A 23,751-nucleotide genomic window follows, 5' to 3' on the forward strand; every position below is an offset into this window, starting at 1 on the left:
AAATTAAAATAAAATCGAAGACCTTGATCGATAGAATCGATGAAACTGTTTCTGAAGTATCGAGTTTTAAAACGTATGTCATTTCTGTATAACATCCTCGTTGTTTAGAATGAAAATAAAACTGTGATGCACTAATAGATTGAAACTAAAACTTTACATATTTCCCGTTCCGCGATTAAAAACACAAAGCAATGCTCGTCCTTTTTTTCGTCGGGTATACATAGGTAATACATATATGTACAAAATACTATAAATACTTTTATTCGTTACACTGAATGCCATGGTTCGATACAATTGAGCTTCTTCCTATAACATGTATATATTATATATATATATACATATATATATATATATGTATATAAGAATATAAAAAATGTCTGTTGTTCTCGCGCTCTGCAATTTAGTTGTAAAAAACGAGTAAAAATCTTTGCGTGACAATATGTAGAAAAGGCATGTACATACATACTATTGAGAAGTTATACACCATGTCTCGCTAGAAGCAGGCCAAGTTAATGTCTTCGTTATTCTAAATAGATAAAGGAATATAACGTAAGATTTGTAGGTATATACTGTCCATTTGTTAAATGGAATTCTTTTTACTGTCTCAAAACTGGCAGTCACATCTTTTGAGTATTAAACTATTGCGTTATGTCTACTGTAAAACATTACGTGCTATTCGGTTTCTAAAGTAATTAAAACAATAATCGCTAACAATCCACGTGGAAGTTGATACCACTTTGATTGAAATTGAAATTTATCCTTTTTACAAATGCAATTCACTTTCGACTAAATCATTCGTAATATTTAAATGAAAATTTAGACACACATTTAGAAGACCCTGAGATGTCTTTCAAATTATTTCAGATTTTTCCGCCGCGTTAGTTTGTTATTAAACATTAACGAATATTGAAAAATATGAAAGCATTAATGTATCCACATTGGAACGATCATTTTGAATTTTAAAAATTTGACTTCGGAATCAATATTAACGACTCAAGAAATAAATAACGATAAGTGCTTAGTTACTGATTTTCAAAAAAATCGGTCGAACAGAGAGGTTGGTCATCCAAGGGATTAAAGATCGTTCCTTTCCATTATTTAAAACGAGTAAGTTATTAAGGTGGCCTATTCCTAGGACATCCTGTGTTGTCCAGTCTTTCTTAAGAGTTCGCTCGCGAACGATCGCTCCAGAGGGCACAGAGAGCATTACTCTTCTTCTATCGACTGGCGCCAACTCACGTCTCTCTAGAGTAGTCGCTCGAAGCACGCGTAGTAACGGCACACCTTCGCATAGTGGTCAATTCTAACAATCCAGGTGGACAAAATTATAAAAGGAGTTGTTATCGACCTTTTTACTAATAGTCTATTAGCTTTGAAATTTTCACAGTTTCGATAAGTAAGAAATACAAATAGATCGCTGTCACGGACATTCAAACGGTTAGGAATCAAGATACCAAAACGTTTAAGTACAGTCACCATTTCAAACATATCGTGTAATATTTTAGTCTTGCTCGTTTAATGGCATTAAATGGATGAACGTTAAATTGTCTCTGTTCGTTAAATTATTATTTTAGGAAACTAACTTCCCGGAAGGTCACTCGAAGGTCAACATACTATACATGTTAAATATTATATGTTTATCTCTGACTATCTCTAGCATTAAAACGATTAGGAATTTCTATGTTGATATAAATTAAAAATCTGTCCGTTTAGGATTTCCCTATAACTTTTACAATTTTTGTCTCATTCAGAATTCAGTTCTTCGCCTTCCGACGGAAAGTATAGGTTCTTAAGTTTTTCAATTGACAGAAATATTAGCTGTAAGTGTTATTAAACAACATTAGGGTAATTTTTATTTGCGGAAGACAGCAAGAAAGCCTTAATAAATAGAATAAAATGTTTACGCAGTATCTTCATGAGTTTTCCAATAATCCTTTTACACTTTTGACCGTGCAAATTGTTAAGATTGAACACTATGCGTCGTATGATAGAAAAGTATCTGTTGAACTTATAAAAATATATTGTACAAGTTAAACGTAGCAATGAGAATCGATAGTCGGTGCAATGTTTGTGAAAAATGGATACTGCACCGAAAATCATCTCCTTTGCTTGACCAGAGTTGGGCGTCGTTCCAATAAATTCTTTCGAATAGTATTCGAATAAATGTTACGAATAAATCGATAAATGAAGATGAAACGATTCGATGTGAAACAGTCGATTTATCGCGTTGCGCGATAATGTCCGACGTGAAATTGTTTGTAAACGAATGCCACTGGGTGGCGGTGTTTATTCGTTACATTTATTCGGCGGTCAGGCATTTCAAATAACAAATAAACTCATACTCGAACAAATTTGGTTCGATTCACGCTATGGATTTATGTTAGAGATCACGGTTTTGAACGGGCATTAAAATACACGTGTAGACGGAACAAGTGTACCGTGTATTAAGGGACTGAGGGGGCATTTCACTGTGAACGCACAAAAAAAGCATATTTTCAATCATTTTTTTCTCAGGAACTATTGCATAAAATCGAATGAATGTTTCTTCCTCTTAAAGGTATGATTGAGGAAAGTAAATAAAACATTTTTTCCTGGTAAAAAATATTTCGTCATTTTTTTTACAAAATAATATGCATGTGTGCCAAAAAAAAGAGGTTTATTAAACTATGTCGCCATACCTATGGTCAGAACCTCCACTTAGTACCACCTTAGCACCACAGTAGTAAAAATCAAAATCAAAACTACTTGGAGGTTCCGACGATAGGTGTGACGACATCGCTTAATAAACCTTTTCGATTTTCTGTTTCAGATTACCAGGAGAGCCAAAATCTCCTGCGCCAGCGGATACCTTTTTTGTTTTGCACACATGCATATTATTTTGTAAATAAATGAAGAAAAATTTTTTTTATTTACTTTCCTTAATCATACCTTTAAGGGGAAAAACATTCATTCGATTTTATGCAATAGTTCCTGAGAAAAAAATCATTGAAAATATGCTTTCTTTTGTGGCGTTCACAGTGAAATGTCCCCTTAAGAACACGGGTATTTTTCATACACGGTTACGCATACATTGAATTATCTACGGTTACCCGTGACTTGAATATTTATTATAACCAGTAAATAAAGTTTTACAAACTACATTAAAAGAATTAATTTTGTTTTATTTATTCTTCTTATATTTTCATTTTTTTTTTATTTATTTATTTTACTGCATATCAATTTTTTCAAAATTAATAAGGATCATCATTTTAGAATTATTTAGAGCTTTTTTTACATAAAAGTTTGTGACGGTCGGTAAATTCATATTAGTTACGAGTTACGTACGATCGGTTCGCTGTGTACGCTACCAACGCGGGCCACGAGGTCGAATTACGTGAAATTAGTCAGTCGCACAGACGCAATCAAGCGTTATGTATATCTCATCTTTTGTATTAATATATCTATTTAATAAGTCTCTTCGCGTGTGTTCATCAATTGGATATTGTACCCGTATAATTCCATGTATGCGTACCTGTGAAATAAGAATACACGGATTAAAACACGGATCCATTAATTATATTCCCGAGTATTTCGATACACGCGAATAAGGGATCTCTAATTTATATTCGAACGGGTCATTCTTTTGTCAAATTATTCGTTATTATACGAATAAATCTTGAGATTTCATTCGTCGTTCTTTATTCGTTATTCGAAATAAAACAAGTCCAACTCTGACCCCGATCAAGCACCGAGCGTATCAAGTACTCGGCTTAGGCGTCGCAGATTATCTTAAGCTATCCTAATTTAAGTCCGCCTTTCGTAGAAAGTTCCGGCAACCTAAGTTAACCTCCTAACAACTGTAACGAAAGTGGAACGGGTTTGCAGGATACGCGTAAACCTCGAGTGAAGACGATTAATCGAAAGATCATAGTCTCTGTCTTTCTCTCTCCCTCCCGTCGCGCCCTCGTTTACAAAATTTCATCGTCATCGTACGAAACAACGGCCCCTGTTCTTGTCTCGCCGTGGTGATTACGCGACTACTTTAGGCTAACAAGCTCACGGGCCGTTAACACGTAACATGATTACACACATGTTCACTTGGACTCGGGGATTAAGGTAATAATGGATGATAGTAGACAGGTTTGCGACTCTTCTCCATTACGTAGAACGCCTTAGGCTTGCCATTTCCGGGAAAGTTCTTGTGGATGCTCGTGGAGCCGAACTTGCTAGCAATTGGCGCATAATACGACATGGCTGCCTTCTTCCTGTGTTTCTTCACCTTTGGCGCGTTCCTCGAGCCGTGAAGTTCGTTCGTCAGGTGAATTCTGTGCACACCGGAATCGTTCAGCCTGTACATTTTGTTGCCGGCGTTGCTGTTGTTTTTCTTCGATGACTCGCTCTTCTTGTCGTCGTGTTCCGGGTAGCTCAGCCTCTTGTCGTTGTTCCTCGGGTGTTTCGGGGGGCTCGTCTTTTGGCGCACGGCAATTTTATTATTCTTGGCGCTGTAATACTTCTTAGTCTCCTGCACGTCGTGACTAATCTTCGGGACTTCCGAATGATCGTCTTCCCCGAAACGTTTTAACGACGTACCTTGATACTTCTTCGCTTCCTCTAGCTTCTTTTTAGCATGGTCCAGCTTCAGTTGAGTCTGCAGCCTCTTCTTTTCGGTGATTTTCTTTACGATGGGTAAATTCCAGTGATAAATCTTCGCCGGCTTGCCGTTACCTTGAAATCCCATGGGGAAATTTGGTCCAGTCTTAGCCGACATCTCGTCCTTCACGGATTTGTGCGGTTTCGTGATCGTGTAATAGGGCGGGCTGGCTGGAAGCTTCACTATGTAAACGTGACTGTCCCGGTGACCGTGGCGACGACTGTAAGGCTGATGAATCCGTGTCTGAGAGTTCAATCCAGGCGGCTCGGGACCGGCCAAACGTTTTTTGTGGTGTCCGTCTGGGATTTGAAGAGGTGCCAGGCCGAGACGATTCAAGATCGCCGCGTTGCTCGTGCGAACTGTTTCATAGTTGGACGCAGTTTCCTCGGTTGCGATCGCAAGGACGACGACGGCCAAGAAGAACGATGCGCAGGTGAGTAATCTGAAAGGAAAAGCATTAGGTTGATTTTAAGTCAAGTAAAGTACAATCGTACGGAGAGACTAAAAAAAGGTAAAGGTACGAAGCGCTTCTGATTAAAAAAAAAGGGGGGTTAGAACAAATAGAAGAGGGGGCGTGGTTCATAAGGATAAGAAACTGACAAGCATTATTAATAGACTGCGGATCTTTATGCAAAATAAAATCATCGCGAACGTGCCTACAAAAATTGAACCTAAATAGGAATTTCTTTTATTCTGCAAATATTATAACATAAGATTTGCTTTCAATCTTTTTTATATTCTTGCGTATTGTTCGCATTTTGTAGGTTCTTGTACATTCAAATTTCCTATGAACGCATAAAGATCCGCAGTCTAATTATTTACGTTAGAATTAGTAAGTCAGTTGATTTGATCCATATGTTTGTAACTTTTTTTCGATATTACTTATTAACAATACTTTTACCTCGATTTTTGGTGACAATTATTGAAATAGACGATTAATTATTTGTACGTATAATTAATACGTACTAACAAAATTGGTCTCTAATTTAAAAAAAAAAAAAATGGTAGTGTTTATCAGGTAGGCTTTGTCCTCAGTGTTAAAAGCGTGAAAGTGAACGAAAAATAAGAAAAGAAAAAAGAGGGTGAGTGAAGAAAAATTGTAAAGCTTGAGGAGAACTTTTTTTGCTTCTGTAGGGGTCTTCCAAAATATACAGAAATTACCGTTTTAATGCTAAAATGCTTCAGTTGTCAAAGTATTTCAATTTTAAAATTTGGTTTGCCCAATAATTAATTTGAAATTGCACTAGTTACAAAACATTTCAATTTTATGGTGTTTCGTTTGAAATACGCTTTACATGAAATACGATTAGAAATATGATCCTAACATTTTCTAATTCTAAGATGCTTAAACCCTAAACTACTTTAATCCTGAAATGTTTGAATTTAAAATGGTTTCAATCCTCGATCTTGAAATGTTTGAATTCTATGGTACTTCGATTGTAAATTGTTTCCATCCTAAAATGCTTGAATCTTAAATTCCTTCGATTCCAATATGTTTCTACTCTCGACTGCTTATTTCAGCAGACGTTTCCCAAAATATTTGGAAACCATTAATGTAAATTATAATCTCATACAAGTACAACGAAATATCCAAAGAACCGATCTAATGGAAAAGTTGAGCAAACTCGGTCTATTTCCACCACTTAATGTCAAATCATTGCTCCATAAACCGAACGTCGAAGCGTGTCTCGTAATCCACAACTTTTTAAAATAAAACAACATAAAAGTATAGAACGCCATTTATTGTAAAATTACTTATACTCTACCGTAACGTCTCACAGAAAAACATTAAACCCATGAATTTATATAACCTCTTGTTTAACTAGTTGTAAGCCTCATGTACAGCTTCGTAATTCTCTTATGAGAGTTCAGTTTAAGCTAAATAAAAAATAAAAAAAAAAGAGTACAACGAAATAATTCCTTTGATAGATTCGCTACGAGCTTGTTATCTAATTTCTGAATTATTGAGAATCTTATGCATAAATGTAAAAGAGGCGTTATATTAAGAATGCGTCACGAACGCTAAGACCGTAGTTTCAAAGTTCGAATGCGTTATGAAATTTATATTTCAATTGCACGCGACTGATTAAAAAGCTGACGAGCGTGAGACTCATTTCTGGACCAATAGAATCTCTTTGCGCGGGGTCCACAGAGGAATCAGACGAAAGGGTCGAGAGTGCTGTGCCAGCTTAGGAGACAATCCATCACGTCTGCCAAGTCGCGGGATCCAAAAGAAAAAGCAACTCAACCATAACCTTACGCTTACGCGGAGTCTTCGATTGGACAGGAAAAAATGAAACTATCCTCCGAAGCCACCTGGGCGATCGTAAACCAGGCTTGGCCGTCAAAAGAGTGGAAGTAAAGGAAAATATCATTGATCGTAAAAGCGACGACTCTGCCAACGAGACGACTGAGAATTTTACGAGCGGGAAAACGAATGGATAAGCACGCACAGCGATTCCGCTCCGGACGTTTCTTGACGATGCCCGAGCATAATGTTACCAACGCGACGTGATCCGCGGACCGTTCCGAAAACCATGATCGTTTATCGCTTTAATGGCAGGACGATCGATAAATCACCTTTTCCTCTTAATTACTTGGTACACACTGGAAGCAGCCTTCGCTAATTATTCCTCCAACGTTTTTCCCTTTTTCTAAGGCGACGCTTCATGCATAATGCCGCGAAACGTGCGTTCCATTCCACTAACAGCGCCGACGACGTGTTTCCAGCGGCTGATCGTTAACTTCCAAGTTCGACGAAGAAAACATACGAAACTGAAAACCAAATAGACGAAAGCCCAACCGTCGCGACAGCGTCGTTAGAGCAAAGTGAGCCATGATGTTTGAAGTCGAACGTGCTACGGACAACTTGTAACTTCTCTTGTTATTACTTCGCCCTGTCCTACGACATGTTGTCATGTATTATTCAATAAATATCGACGCGTCTTTAATAAATCGAAGAACGTTTAATGATCTTGTTTCGGTTCGCGATGATAAACGAAGGAAGATAACAGAAGTACGTTCGCCGGTACGATGTTATAACGAAATGGACACGGGACAGAGTAATATTTCGCGTATGAAATATGCGATGCGAATGATTAAATATCCGTTTATTGCCCGGAGCGTGTTCGAGAGAAAGGCGACGAGCTAGCCGATGACCAATGGTCCTGGGATATCCGTCACGCAATGCACATAAATTAATGCACCAGCCGGGCGTCTCCCTCGTTGTAAAATTATTCCTCCATCCATCTATCCAGTATCTTCGCGTGGCCGACGTGCGTGTTGGCCGTAAAAATAAAAACTAAAATCTCGTGGTTCGAGACGGGACTTTAAAACGACTGTCAAGTTTAAGAGTAATATTGCTTGGCGAGTATTCGTTGCGTACGGTCCAGGTGTTTAATGTAAATGCACCGAAAGCCCCATTATTCGAACTGTTAACTCTTTGGAGTTAGGTGGGTTAAAAACTATCCCACCTTTTGCTTAGATTTACTATTTTATTTAAAGTTTTTCATCGATGTGACAATATTATGAATCAACGGTGAAAGTACAATAAGTGGAATCAGAAATGTATACAAGTCAAAACTCGTTAGCAAGTTGTTGACATTGCATTTCTGTGTAGCTTGAATTTTCTTTTTCTTTTATAATCGCGTGCCACAAAGAGTTAAGGAGGGACGATAGATAGGTCGGAACTACAGACACGACATTTCTTTCTTTTTTTTTTTTTTTTTTTTATATAAAAATGTTAATCGAGAGTTTTATATTGAGCACACAGAAGGCTTAAAATGAACCGCTCACATGTCAATCGATTAACACCATTAAATAATAAGTGGAGAATAATACCCACATGTTTGTTAAAATTTTTTTCTTTAAGTGTAACTTCAGATAAAAAGAAACCAATTGTTTATGTATATCTAGCAATGATAACAACTATTTATTAGATAGTAAAAATTTCGCTCTTCAATTTGTTTCTTTTTAGATCCAAATCGGATGATTCTACGCTGATTTATGGCACGTCAAAGTTTCCTATTTAATAGCCTATTTAACAGAATTATGAATGAATGATTGACGAATATAAATTCCCGGAAATGGGTACGCATCACGTAGTAAAGTAGTAAAAATCGTAAACACGTAGTATTTCCTGGTTGAAGTGACAACAATCACCTGTACATAGTTTGTGTTGAGTATTTAACTAGATCCTTTCGAACGATTTTGATGAAACTTGGTATTCAGGGGTTTTGGGAGGTGTTGTTTTCAAATCTGAATTTAGAAATTCAAAATGGCGGACATAGTAAAGCGAACCAAAATTGAAAAGTGATTTCGAGGCATTTTATTTGGATGAAACTTGGTATCCAGGGGGTTTTGGGATCGTTGATTCCAAATCTGAACTCAAAATGTATAAATTCAAAATGGCGGACTCGATACAGCGAAGCAAAATTGCAAAAAGTGATTTGATTTGGAGGAAACTTGGTATTCAGGGGTTTTGGGAGGTGTTGTTTTCAAATCTGAATTTAGAAATTCAAAATGGCGGACATAGTAAAGCGAACCAAAATTGAAAAGTGATTTCAAGGCATTCGATTTGGACGAAACTTGGTATCCAGGGGTTTTGGTTACTGTCGATAGTAACCATTTCGAGCAATCGGTCTTACCTGTTGTTATTAATGAATCTTTGTGTTTTTTCTATTTACTCGAAATTTATAGTGCAACATTTTAATTAGAGCATTACACGTCATCAACAGAACAACAAAACGTCCTCCTATGTGAACGCATAAATAACAGTAACTGGATATAAACGCTCGCCAACTACAGACGACATCGCATCGACCCGTAACTTCACGAGAAGAAATCTTGGATCTATACAATTCCGGTTAGCCGAAGGAAGAATAAAATGGCCGTGTGCCGATCGGTAGTCCATTACCGTTGGACGTATTCGTCGAAGGCACACGCTCGGCAGGTTAGAAGAACGCGGAAGAAGCCTCGAACGCTACGAGAAGAGAGCGCGACCCGAAGGGACGATGAGAAAGAAGACGAAGACGAAGAGAAAAGAAGACGAAGAATAGGAGACAGAGAGACAGAGAACAGGGAGAGTATCAAGCACGTGCGTGTGCAGACAAGCATACGCGTGAGAAAGAAAGACCGATGCTTGAAAACGCATCAAGCAGCATCGGAGACCGAGGGACATGAGGCAACGCTGGCGTCGTCCCGCCGATCCAAAGAAAGATGAAAAGGAATACCATCGCTGGCGTTTTGCGGTGAACCGAGATTAATCTCCGCGATGGTCATCAGTCGGATCAACGTTTGCGTGCTCTTCGCTTTAGGACTTGACTTAACATGATCTAATGACTCGAGAAGTCGGACAGTTTATCGAGATTTCCATCTCGCGTGCTAGGCATGAAGTATCGTCTGCGAGCCAACAAACTATTTCGATTCTTAGAATATATTTCTAGAAATTTTTACGTTCACGAGGAAATAATTCCTAGCAAGCATTTATCCCCTGATGTTGTTACTTTAAGCTTCATCATCATTCGTATAGGTTGGCAAGCCAAGGAAAAGATAGACAACAGTTCGCTAGCCCGAAGACCTTAAGTGTGATAGAGATTAAATTGCTTCAAGTACGTTCCTTCTCGGAATCCTAGCGAGATTAAATTAAGACATAGGCTATAAGTGCTACAGAGGCATCTGTTCGTCGGAGCTTCAGAGATTTGCCCTCTCAATTTTGTATTTATTTTGCTACTGATCAGGTCGCCTAAATCTATACATATATATATATATATATATATATGAACGAAAACCCTAATTAATTGACAATAAGAAAGGGTATTTCGAAATTCAACCCCTAAGGTGGTAAAAAGGGGTTGCAACGTTTGCACGAGGAATATTTTATTTGTGGTCGGATTTGCATGAAACTTAGTCTTAATGCTAATCTTTTAAATATTTGTTTACTCGTATTAAATTTATTGTATTCCCGCTCATAAACCCCAGGGGGGTTTAACACAAACAAAACCAATCCGGAGCACCACACGAACATATGGTGTGAATACAAGGTGGTTAGCTTCAGTAGTTCAGGACGTGATGGTCAGACATGCATACGCAACAACGTTTTTATATATTAAGATTTGCATATGCATGAAAAATATCCAAAATATGCACGCAAAAATTTGAATAAAATGTATTACAGTATAACAAGTAATATATTAGTATGTTACAGAATATTCGCTATGTACACATATGTATATAAAATACTTTTCACAATTATTCTGATGTATTATAATTCGCGTGACAATAAATTATGAGCATTTTTTCCAAATTTAATGGTGTGGAATACTGTAGAAAATCCTACATTCTTTTCTAAAGTTCTTTTACATTTTTAAAAACATATGCAATATATTATTTAAACATAAATATGCAAAATATGTAAAGTAAGAAATGTATTTTTATATCATTTCCTATAATATATTCTTATTGCTGTCGGTAAATCGAATCGACAATCGCTCGGATCAATGAAAAAAACGATGTTGGGAACGTGTTTTTCGCATATATAATATGCGATGCCAAATCCTTACATATGCACAGTCAGGTACTACGATTTCGTTTCCTATCAAGGCAATAGTTATTAATTTATTATAGATTGAATGCGTGGTCGAAGATACTTTGAAACAAAACGGGAGGCCGACGATGAGTAATACGCTCTATGGAAATAATTCCCATAGCGAAGTAATCGATCGAATTTTTTAAGGACTCAGGGCTAACAGAAGTTCGGTCGATCAACGCTGCGTGCTTACGCTTAAACGAACCATAACACGTCCATCAAGGTTGATGAAAGGTTGAGTCATTAGTCGACAGTCGACGAACTACCTCTAACGCAAATTGTTTTGTTATACTTGTTACGTAACGCGGTAATTTACCAAGTAATTACCGGTACATCAACTTGTCCCCCAAACTACCTGCACCGATAAGTACCCCTGTCGAGAGCGAACGAATTATACAGCGGTTTTTACCGAATAGAAATTTAACGCGTTAATCTAGAAACAGTGAAACGGCACTGATTGATTCAATAACGCGCCGGCAGCCCTAAGTATCTCGCTTACGGTCGCTGGGCGTCGCGGTTATCCGGGCCACTTTTCCGAACAAATTGGTTACGATCACGTGAACGCTTAAACGAGAGAATAACACAGCAATTCAGTTGTTCATTTCACCGGGAGGCGAAACGCTTTGTAACCAAGGTTAAAAGGAACAGGCAAGTTCGACGAGACGTCCAGTGGTTGCCGCAGGGTTGTAATGGTTCGCAAAGCCTATAATTTCTGTCTTGGTCGAGTTAACATTCGACTGCGAGAGAGGCCAACTCGCCACCCAGGCCTCGAGCTTAAGACTCTCGGCGTGACTCGTTCGGAGTGATTTCACAGGTTGACGCGATCATTTTCCGCTTGTGTTCAGACCTACAACGCTCTCACCGCAATGATAAGAAAAATTAATGCGTCCCGTTAATCCTCATCTTTTCGCTCTAGAGGTCTAGAGATGTTGGCTAGTTGAAACAGGTGTTTGCACATTCGTTAATAAACTATAACGTGACTATTTATTTAAAACAATAAATAATCTTGGGGAAGTGTCATAGAATGTGCGTCTAAAAGGTCCAAACGATTTCCAGCTATCTTGCATCTTGTTAAATCAGCGTGTATATTGCAATACGTATTGTATGTGTCAACAATTACACCCTCTATATAAAAAATAACCGGAATGGCTTTAAAAATAACAGAACTAGTTAGAAAATCTTGACGTAATCATTTTGTTTATTCAAAATATTCTCCCTTAGCCGAGATACAATGATGTGCACGTTCAAAAGATGCTTCAAACGACTTTTTTATGTCCTACAGCGTCGTGGGGGCCACCAATGACCGGCGACGCGACCAATAGTAAAAATACATAATTAAAGTAGATATCGATAATTTTTAAATAATACCATTGTTATTATAATGGTTCGAAGAAATTAATGCCATACAGAACATGAAATAATAATTTTATTAATATAAGGAAAATATAGATATTTTTTTTCACGCTGTAAACAAAGAAAAGGTGAACCAAAACAGTCGGCACGATATGTCGCCACTTTTTTAGTGCAACTCTTTGCTCTCATTCTCCCTAACTGTTTTGAATTTCGTTGGTGACACACCGGTTAAAATAACCTGATAAATAGACTGCGAAAGTTTATGCACGATAAATATGTAACGTGCATATGCAAAATATGCATGAAAAATATCCAAAATATGCACGAAAAATTTGAATAAAATGTATTATAGTATAATAAGTAATATATTAGTAGTATACATACATATATATCATATATTAGTAGTATATTAGTATGTTACAGAATATTCGCTATGTACACATATATAAAATACTTTTCACAATATTTCTGATGTATTATAATTCGCGTGACAATAAATTACGAGCATTTTTTTCCAAATTTAATGGTGTAGAATACCGTAGAAAATCCTACATTCTTTTCTAAAGTTCTTTTACATTTTTTTTAAAACGTATGCAATATATTATTCGAACATAAATATGCAAAATATGCCAAATAAAGCATGTATTTTCATAGTACTCTAATTTCAAAACAAATTTATGTCTAGGTCCCGTTCTTTTAATTATTTCCTATAAAAATATGCATTTGCATAAACTTCCGCAGTCTACTGATAAAGAATAACCTTGTATATATGATATGGGAAACAAAAGGTAGTCTGAACACGTAACGTGTTACCGAAAGAAAACTCCTTCGTTACCGAAAAATCTTCGATTCTGTATATAACCGGTCGATAACACTACAGCCTCCAATCGCTTCTTCCCATCCCCACCTCTGTTTATGCATATCATCACAGGTATTTGTTGAGCTAAAAAATGAATACGTCAATTCCTCACGCATGATTATCGTCCAGTGGAAGCTGAACAGGAACGCGTCGAATAATTTCGATCACGACTATTTTCCGTGCATCGGAATCGAAATCGGATAACAGCAAACGCTTTTACGCTCAACTGCGACACGTAAGAGCGCGAGTTCTGGCTGCGTTAATCCCGAGTCGGTCCACGGATCATTCGGTGGACCGAATGTAGGATTAAACCGTGGTAGGACACGAGGGCGAGGGAGTTTGTTCACCTTGGTGATCCAAGCAACCAGACTATAGCCGACGCGAAGGCTGGAGGTTCGAGTATGCACCCTTGTCCCTGAGCTCGTGCGAACGCCACACGTGCTCGCGCAGGCGTCATGCCGCATACGATTACTCGTGTCACGGAGACCAAAGGTTCGCGTGTATACCATCCTCCCAGGAAAGGAAGAAGAAGAAGAGTCACTTCGTCTTAACAGCGGCTGGACTACGATCCTAAGAAACGCGATTCGAATCATTTCAAAGACAGACCTGTCTCATCGAACGTTATCAACTGAGATATTTATGGGGATATTATTGATCCGCACACTCTGCCAATGCCCATTCCACTCGTTTGCAAACACCCCCTATTATCGCATAATTAAATTCCAGGCTTCGTTTTCCTCTATAGGGTAAAATATCGTAGTTTCAACCATCCTCCTTTATATTACCCTCGGTACAAAACAAAATAGTGTTGTCGATATTAGAATTACCGATGGTCTGTATACCTTGTTGTAGCTTCAACGTCATAGAAGAAGGGTTCTATCAATTTTTCAATATACTTAGTTCTTTAATTATTTAGATTATAGGTGCCACAGAGGCATCTGTTTGTCGAATGACCTTCAGAAACTGATCCTCTCAGTTTTTATTTATTTTGTTGCCGATGAAATCGTCGAAATATCTCATGTACGAGGTGATTCTACAAACTGGGATTCTAATAAATCGCAGCATTTTTCTGAGCGGAGATACAGAAAATTGTTAGAAGAAAAACGGGCCATCTTTCGATGGTATAGTTTTTTTTACTTTGTCCAACAGTGCAAATGCAAAGTGTCCTTGCACATTTTATCTCCTAATAGAACTACACATTTTGTTACTGTTGGAATATTTACAATAATAACTATACCGTAATACAACCTTTTATTTTATTAAAAAAATTAATATACCGAGAAAAGAAAAAGAATTTTATAAGTTTACTCGAATCGTATCATGCTCAATAAGAATTTTTTTGGAAAAAAATATTTTTTTCTACTAACGAAATCCCCATTGTTACTATGTCTCAAGAAAGAACAATAATTATAAACAGTATTTACCATTAAACGTATATTTTAGAAACTTGTAGTATCTTGTTAATTCTTCTTTGTATTTCTTCGGATATTTTTGTCCTTTGTAAATAAGAATAATTTCTTACATACCGAGGAAGATAGAAATTAAAATTGGAAATTACGTTATTATCTACGCTATATTTACACTACTTTATTGCATCTACACACAACAATTTGTATCTACATAAAAATGGTACTTTTTTTTGTACAGTCTGTATTTTTTATGAATTTTAAACACTTTTCTTACCAGATTTAGCTACAAACCTTATCTACAACCTTTAACAACAGAAATCTTTTTGAACTTTTATTCTAACATAAAACAGCTTCTCTGACCGTTAAACGTCACGATTTATGTTTTAAAAAAACAAAGCATGGGAGAAGAGCAAGGCATGCTCTCTTTAACATAAAGACACCGATGAATCTTCATACAAAAATTTGTTTCTGTAGTTGCAGTCACGTATACAAAAGTGTACAAGGTTTCAAATAATTTCATTGAGCCCTTTGCTCGTAATAAATTCATGTATAAAGCTTTATTTTCACTGTTTTACTTGAATCTCCCCTTTAAGGTTGGGAGAATTCCTGCCGGTTGAAGTGTTAAGGGTTAATGCTATGAGTAATATCGATACAGTATAAATGTAATCGTTGTCTGTACCCTGACGTTGTAGAATGTCTCGTAGCTACCGGAACTGTCTTTCCTGTGCCAATCACTGACAACCTACTATCATCGTGATCCGCAGTCAAGGATCGAGACGTAAAAAATCGATTATAATCGCGGCTTATTGATGTCCAAGAGGAGGTGCTGAGGCACGGCAGATGACAGTGATCGGCAATTGCACACGGAGGAACTATTCGACGTGACTGAAATAATTTATTGATTTCCGTCGAAAAATCATTCGAACACGCATGCCATATCACAACGTCGCATTGCGTTTGTGGCGGTGGCTGGAGAAACGGGCGGACGTGCTGTTCATAAATCTCAATACGGCCGAATTCGTTTTGCCCACGCCAGACTAATATTCATCGCAATCAAGTTCTTCCTTCCGATCGGAGTATAGTTTCCGTCTGTCTCTAAAAATCTCTAGGATTTAGAAGGTTGTTTAGTTTTGGTAAGTATTCGGTGTACAACGTACGATAAAAATGGTGAAATACTGTTTCGATTCGAGAAATACATATTACCCGATATTATCCTACGTATATCCCTACGATACAAATTGCTCGTTTCCAATATCGAATAAATCCAGGTAACAAAAAGTGGAGAGATGCGACAAAATGGTATCACATTGCTTTTCAAGATCCTCTTTTAAACTGCAAACTAACATAAATATTGTAAAACGTTGTATTACAAGCCCAACTTCGCATAAGATATTATTGTACATCCTTGACAAGTGGAAATAAAAATAAAATAATATCTTCAAGTTGAACCACTGGGAAATTTTGTATCGCAAACTGTCAGAAAACCTCGCTATTACAATCTACTATTAGAAGATTTGAAGTCCCATCATGTCGATTAGTCCTTAAATTTCTATAATAATCATATTTACTAAGAGGAGAACATGTCAATCAATTCATTATGTCTTTCTTGTTTTTCTTGTCACTGTTCTGCTTTAAAGATACGTTAAAGGCTGTTCTATATTTTTTGAACCATTGCTCTGCTTGGTCTTTTTAATGTTAACTTTATACAATTTTAAATTTTTATCAAAATTAAATTTTAGCTGTATGGCATAGGGCTTGGCTTTTCTAATTTTATTTACTGCATTTTAAATCAATTTAATGATAGCAATCTGTAGCTGTTACTTTTCTATTACTAATCGAATTTTCTAATGTCTTTGTAGAGTAAAAATATTTCGCCGTATGGAGATGTGTATTTCTATAAACACGGCATTGGCTCGCAGTTAGGGTAAAATAAGTTATTTTAGTCAACTTGTTACTCTTAAGTGATGATAAATTAAACTTTTGTTTTTTGAATTATTTCTTTTATAATTAGATAGCATTAAACAATTTGTCGTTTTTATTTAATGTATTTATATCATTGTATAAACAAATGACTTGGTTGAATTCCTACAAATGGTAATATTGCATTATTACATCAATATGCATTCAAGCATGGACTTAATCAAATTGGCTTGTGAAATAAATAATTATTATTTACAGACCAAAGAGACATGGTTACTTATCGTCTTAAAGCTAATTATTGAGGAAAATATTACGAGTATTAAAAGTTACCAATTAATCACGTGCTTTGACACTACAATTTAAACAAATTCAGAATGTTAATCGACTTGGCTTGTGAACGACTTATAATGCAGATCGTACGAGCACTCTTACATGCTACTATATTTCTTCTTGGAGAAATTGCGCAGATTCATGATCATAATTAAATTTATTATTAGTATAACATAATTATATTCGTGAAAAAATACATACAAACATAAATTTCAGCAAATGCCAATTATTTATATTATGAAAACTCAAATATTATAATTACTTTCCATTTGTCAAATTGTAAAGTGAATTTTATTATGTTCGCGTTATTTACAGTTTACTATGTCGTCGACAGATCCCTAAGTAATAAGTATTAAATCGAGAAGTAATCCAAATAGAATGCGCAACGAACCTCACCCTTTCATAGTTTCCGGCGGTTTTAGAATTAGGAAGAGCCATTTGTAATAAAAATTTCTTCGAAACACGTTACTTCAAGAAATCGCAGTCTTGGAATCTTCTCCAAACGCATTATTTTCCACGGAAACCCGCGCGAACATTCTCCGACTTAAACGATGCTCGTAAATCAGAAGGAGTGAATTATCATGCAAATTCTTACCCGACGTTTCATCGCTATTCAATTACGTTCCCGGCGAACAGAATCTCGCCGTGAATTAATTCTACGAATGGTTTTGTCTCACGAGATTGCGATTGTACCTGAGCCGCGATGATGGCGCATAGCATAGCTGACCGAGGAATTTAGCGAGGATTTGAAACAGCAATAGTTTATTGGATGAAGAAGCAACTATCTGAGACTTAACCCTTTGCGCTCGAGTGGCGCCTCTAAGGCGACATATGTAATTTAAAAGTAATCTTTTTGAACGTACAATTTCAATTTTACTTATATCAGAATACAGTTAATTATTAATTGAAATAATAATACATCGAGTCATGACTGTTCGTCGATGTTTCTTTTCGAAGTAGAGTTTTTGGTTTTACAGAAATTTATTATAAAAATGGACCGGATTTGATTTTATAGAAAAATGCCTCGAGCGCAAAGGGTTAATGACGTAATACATAGTACATAAACCCATTTTACGAATTTCTCCTTAAAAGGAACACGAAATGATAAAACGTGAAATTTCGATTACAGTTGAAAATTGTAAATAGGTTAAACTATGAGCTACAAAGAGGAATAAATTTGCGACATTCTGTTATTTGTTCTCAATGTCGGGTGCTGACCATTTAAAAAATTTTTTTTTAATTATTAATTGATGTGAGGTACAAACGAATCGATTGATGGTACAATCAAGTACAAACGAAATACTATCATTTTCTACAAAAAAAAAAAAAAAAAATTAATTTTTGATAAGTCGGGTGCCAGGTTCACATAGCTAATTAATGTAAAATTTGATACGGACAAAAATAACGAATACAATGTTCCTCCACGTAAAACTCTATTTCTAGATCATCGATCAAGAATTTGACAATCTGTGAAATATTTGAGACAAACGTCTAAACATAACAAAGCCTATTACAAAGGAGTGATATAGTACCTAAGACTGGAACTTCGAGAATCGATTAAATAATAAAGGAAACACTTAAGATAAAGATCATTTCCCTTCCAATTGCCAAGAAAGGAAAATTTACAATTAGTCCTTTGCCCTCGAGGCCTTTTTCTCCTGGTATCTGCCAGCAACTCGAGATGTTTCTTAGCAATCTATTGCCATGAATTCTGAGCTATCTAGATTTGAGAATAAGGTCACCTTTACCTCGCCGACAATCACTTTATTGGCACTTCGAACTCCATAGAAATGAAACCTAAAGAAACATTTGGTATTGTACTGTGGCCAGTTTCGTGTTCTTCTGAAAAATAATAAAGGCCCGCGGGGAGTGAGTACCCGTGACCGTGACCGAAGTATGTCACGAGTTCACTGTACGTTCACGTCACCTGCCAAACGTGACCGAGGACGGTCCTCATAGAGCGAGGACAGCAGTTTTAAGAGGCGAACCGGTCGGCAACCGGTTCGATCGTTCTAACGAGAATTCAAAGGCATTTCCACGTACTCTGCTGGCCACGGTGGTGACCAAGAAAGGCTCTCTCTCGGTGGTTATCGATAGGAGACGCCGTCACTTGTCAAGAAAATGCATTAACGAGCACCGAGGCAGGGGGAAAAGTCACCGGTAGCTAATGTCGTGACAATTGATAGCTCCAGGCAACAGTGCGGATAATTGGAATAGTTCAAGAGTTCTTGCTCGTTCGCGAAATAACAATTGTCGGTACCAGGTGATCGGAGACCTGAACGGTATTCCAGCGACCTGAAACCTTTGGAAAACGTTTGATAACGTACTGAACATGTAGAATTGCACTAAATTACATTGTTTAACACAGTTTCGATCGATTCCATAGGCTGGAACGCTCGATATTCGCGTTTATACGAAACCGACGCCAACGGTATTCCAGCGACTTGAAACCTTTGGAAAACGTTTCATAACGTTTTTTTTATAGAAAAGGATTTTGCTTAGTTCGACGGGGTTGAGTCGCAAGACACAGGGGGAAGCTACCAGAAGTAACCTTCAGCTATCTTGGTACGATTCATTCATGGTGCAACATGGTGTACAGATTCGTTTAACCCTTTGCACTCGAGACCTTTTTTTTCTGGTATCTACCAGGAACTCGAGATTTTTCTTAGCATTCTATCGCCATGAATTCTAAGCTATCTAGATTTGAGAATAAGGTCACCTTTACCTTCGACATTTCGACCATTGACACTTCGAGCTCCAAAGAAGTTAAACCTAAAGAAACATTACGTATTGTAGATTTGCTGCGTGAAACCTAATGGTGACTAAGAGACTATTGGCTATTAATAATTTTAATAATTTTTAATTTTTAAAATAGAAAAAAATAGAAATTGACGTGCCTTCGCAAAATGTATACGTAAACCGTAAACCAGGATCATTCGTGTCCTCAAAGAGACTTTGACCGTTTGCTATCCATCAACACATTGAAGCAGATATATCACCTTTTGTGCCATCACACTCACCCATTCAAAAACATTTTTTTATGGCTACACCTACTTTTCAATTCACCCGTATTAAATTTGAAACGTATTAAATTTGAAATACTTCGCCATTTATAAATTCCGAACTGAGATGTTCGAACAAAAATGGTTTATAATTTTGTTAACAAATTCTCGTTCCACTCCGCATACAATACGAACTACCCATTAGGTTAAAAGAAGCGTGGAGCACAAAAGAAAACTTAAACAAAATAATCCAGCTACTTAAAGACGCACATATATGGAACAACATCTAACATTGGAGAACACCTCACAAGAAACTGTCGCTGATAACCAAAGGTTGATGTGACGTTAAATATGTAGTAAAAAAAAAGAAAAAAAAAAGAAAACTTCTCGTCAAACACGTGAAGATAAATAAATGCACTCTCAGCTGAAAGCACTAGAAAATCGTACAAAAATAGAATACTTTGGCCTGCGTTCCTCTCGATACTTCACACCTATCGTCCGTACAGCCAGCTCGCGTAGTCTTTCAAGTCCACGAACGTGAACACATAAATTTCAAACCCGACGACACGGATAGTTAGGGCCCCATTTATCCGACAATGTCGCAAAACCAAAGTGAGCCTTGTTTTTGTATGTATCTAGAAGAGCCTTCCGTATATCACGAAAGGATTCGTCGGATACTGAGAAAGGCATTCGCCAGTGATTATCGGTCGGCAGAAGGCATTCTCGTGCTCGCGAAACCCATTAGAGCACTTTCTTCAACGTAGCCATGTAGTTACGCGTATCCCTAATCAGGTGACGAACCGCTGATCGATCGTGCTCGTTACTATTAACAAGGTCGCGATCAGAGATGAAGAGCAATTTTACGACAGCGTTGATTAATGGGCTCGGGAACGGAGTAGAAATCGAATGCAGAAAAATAACGACCAAAAAAGAAAAAAAAAAGAAGAAGAAGGGAAATATACGGCAAAAGAGAGAATCATCGATTCTACGTAGCGCAGACATCGCCTTGTACAGAGTCAGACCCTCCCTTACGGCCCATTAAATCCACACGCGATGCCAAGAAATCGTAGAAAGATGGAGGCAAAAAATGGAAGGGAATAGGAAGAGACGCGAATGTCGATCGACTTTTTGCTGAAATATGCGTTTACTGCTTTAAGGCCAATTCACACTGTCTGTCAAACGACAGTGCGTCGAGACTCTTAAGACTCTGTCGGAACGAATATTTCTATGCAATAGCCATTGCGTTATTGGGAAAAAATGACTCGACGAAAATTTTAAAGTTAAAAAATGAAAACTGTTTTTCTGTAACTTCAATTTTGACTTGGGCTGTGTCCTTGAAGATCGTTCGAAGGTAAACTTTTATTTTTCAAATAGGAACCCTTACCTTGGAGGCCAGATTCGGACAGAGCGGGAAATTTTATGTTCAAATATGTAACGTATCGTAACGCGAATGTTGGATGAATGTTTATATTAGGTTGTCCCAAAAGTTTCTTCCATTTTATTAATAAGTATACATACACGATATTTGATGTCTAATGTTACATTATACAATTGCGTGCAATTCATTTTGCTTCATTACTGTTACTACGTTAACATCTAAGATATTAGGTTGTCTATTTATATAAAGACTGCCACACAAAATAATCGAGTGCAAGTCACGGAAGAAACTTTCGGGACATCCTAATATTTCAACCACTAGGTATGTTTGTATGGTTTATAGTTGTCAGTTATGTTTATCAATTTGTGTTAGTAATTTATTGATTAGTCGTTCAATTCGTATTGCGACTTGATTTTGTCTGATATATTGTGTGTTGTCTTGGAATTTTGACAGTTGTCGCCGAACCTCTAAATAAAAAATATCCTTACAAATATGCTCTCATGTGCAAGGTCATTGTTACCCCTAAGGGTCATTCTGAGGTCACAAGAGTCGAAACCATGGAATCTTCCGTACAAGTAGATGAGAGATGAGTCGGGTAAAGGTTGTAGAGATCTAAAAGGGCCATGAAGTGATTCGAGATTTACTTCCGGCTCAGTTGTATCCGGCCCATCTGAACTAGGCCTTAGCCACGAAAGTGACGTGCGGCGAATTGCAAACAACGAGCCTGTGGGAGAAGGAACTCCAGAGTCTCCCTTCGCATTTGCATCGATCGTAAATTCACCAACCATAAACGTATATCTCGCCATTAGATTCCGCGCCACCCGCGTTGCATGCTCCTCGAGAACATCGCGTGGTGAATAAGTATATCGCCGTACTAAAGGGTCTCGCTGACATCAATTACTGTTCCTCGACACCAGCGGATTCGTGTCCTGGACAACTTTGAGGATTTATTGCAATCGAGTATAATTTTATCAGCGCGCACTATTGAATCCTTACCGATTTACGCTTTTCACTTATCAGAGAGTATTATTTTTACAGTACTTATTTCTAGAATCCGAAAAGATGGAACGAGTAATGCCCGATTCTATGCGAAGGATTCACCTCTTGTTGGTATACGTGAAATCCGGTTGGCCGAACTTTAAAACTCACGGTTCTTTTATGAACTACAGTTTCTATCGTTTGTTTTTCCAACACGTGCATCGCGGCTAAACAACATATTGCATTCTATCGTTTATTGTATCGTTTAAATAAAAGTTTCAGTCATACACTGGTACGAACGCATTTCGCTGTCTCTTCTCAAATCCAATATACAGGGTGTACCAGCCTAAGTGATACTGGTAAAATAGGGCTCATGTTTCAAAAGGAATTTTTGTTAACTTTGTTATTTAACGAGATATGATGGTCAAGTTTCGTTTTTCAAACGGAACTATATTTTTTTTTAATGCCATGCGATAGTACTTTTCAAGACGAATTCGTTAAGCTTTAATGTATTTACCCGATTTTTATTAGTTTTCAAGGTATAATGGTTCAAAGTTTGCTAATTTTCCAGGAAAAAACTCGGTTCGGCCCCGGGGCGGTCCCATTTCGTACTTTACAGAACCATTAAATTATTTTTTTTAAATGCTATTTAACCCTTTGCACTCGAGAGATGACTTTCGGTCATCATTAGGTTTCACGCAGCAAATCTACACTATCTAATGTTTCTTTAGGCTTGATTTCTTTGGAGCTCGAAGTGTCGATAAAATGATTGTCGGCGAGGTAAAGGTGACCTTATTCTGAAATCTAGATAGCCTAGAATTAATGGCAATAGAACGCTAAGAAACATCTTTAGTTGTTGGCAGATACCAGAAAAAAAGGCCTCGAGTCCAAAGGGTTAGTTGTTCTTCATTAGCATTATGTAAAAGCCTGATTAAAGGTTGTATAAAAATCCAAATTTCAAAATACAATGTACTCTTTCTGAACTTCCACGTCACTGTTCAGTTGAGCGAAATTCGATAGTATTTTTTGGACGCATCAAGTTCCGTTTTATTTGTATGTCAAGGGGTTAATACATATATTAGGTCTACCGGAAAGTTCTATCGGTTCCAGTTGCAACAAGTTTCAACAAGTATGCGCATATTCACTAAAAATGATATACAAATTGCAATCGCGCCATCAAGATGTCGTAAATAATGATAAAAATTATATCATTCATTCAAATTTATTCAAGATAGGAGAAATTTATTATTGAGAGAGAGAGAGAGAGAGAGAGAGAGAGAGAGAGAGAGAGAGAGAGAGAGAGAGA

At 37.1% G+C, this 23,751-nt stretch overlaps 1 protein-coding gene across 1 annotated transcript in view; it reads right to left on the bottom strand.

Annotated features, from left to right (window-relative positions):
- Window positions 1-3,479: 3,479 nt before the first annotated feature.
- Window positions 3,480-23,751, bottom strand: part of LOC128880954 (uncharacterized) — a 52,787-nt gene continuing 32,515 nt past the window's right edge. The window contains exon 2 of the mRNA XM_054131562.1: window positions 3,480-5,072. Coding sequence (XP_053987537.1) covers window positions 4,091-5,072 — 982 coding nt within the window. The 3' untranslated portion in view covers window positions 3,480-4,090. The remainder of the gene's footprint in view (window positions 5,073-23,751) is intronic.

The sequence above is a fragment of the Hylaeus volcanicus genome, chromosome 8 (genome assembly GCF_026283585.1).
Source record: "Hylaeus volcanicus isolate JK05 chromosome 8, UHH_iyHylVolc1.0_haploid, whole genome shotgun sequence".
Lineage (NCBI taxonomy): Eukaryota > Metazoa > Arthropoda > Insecta > Hymenoptera > Colletidae > Hylaeus > Hylaeus volcanicus.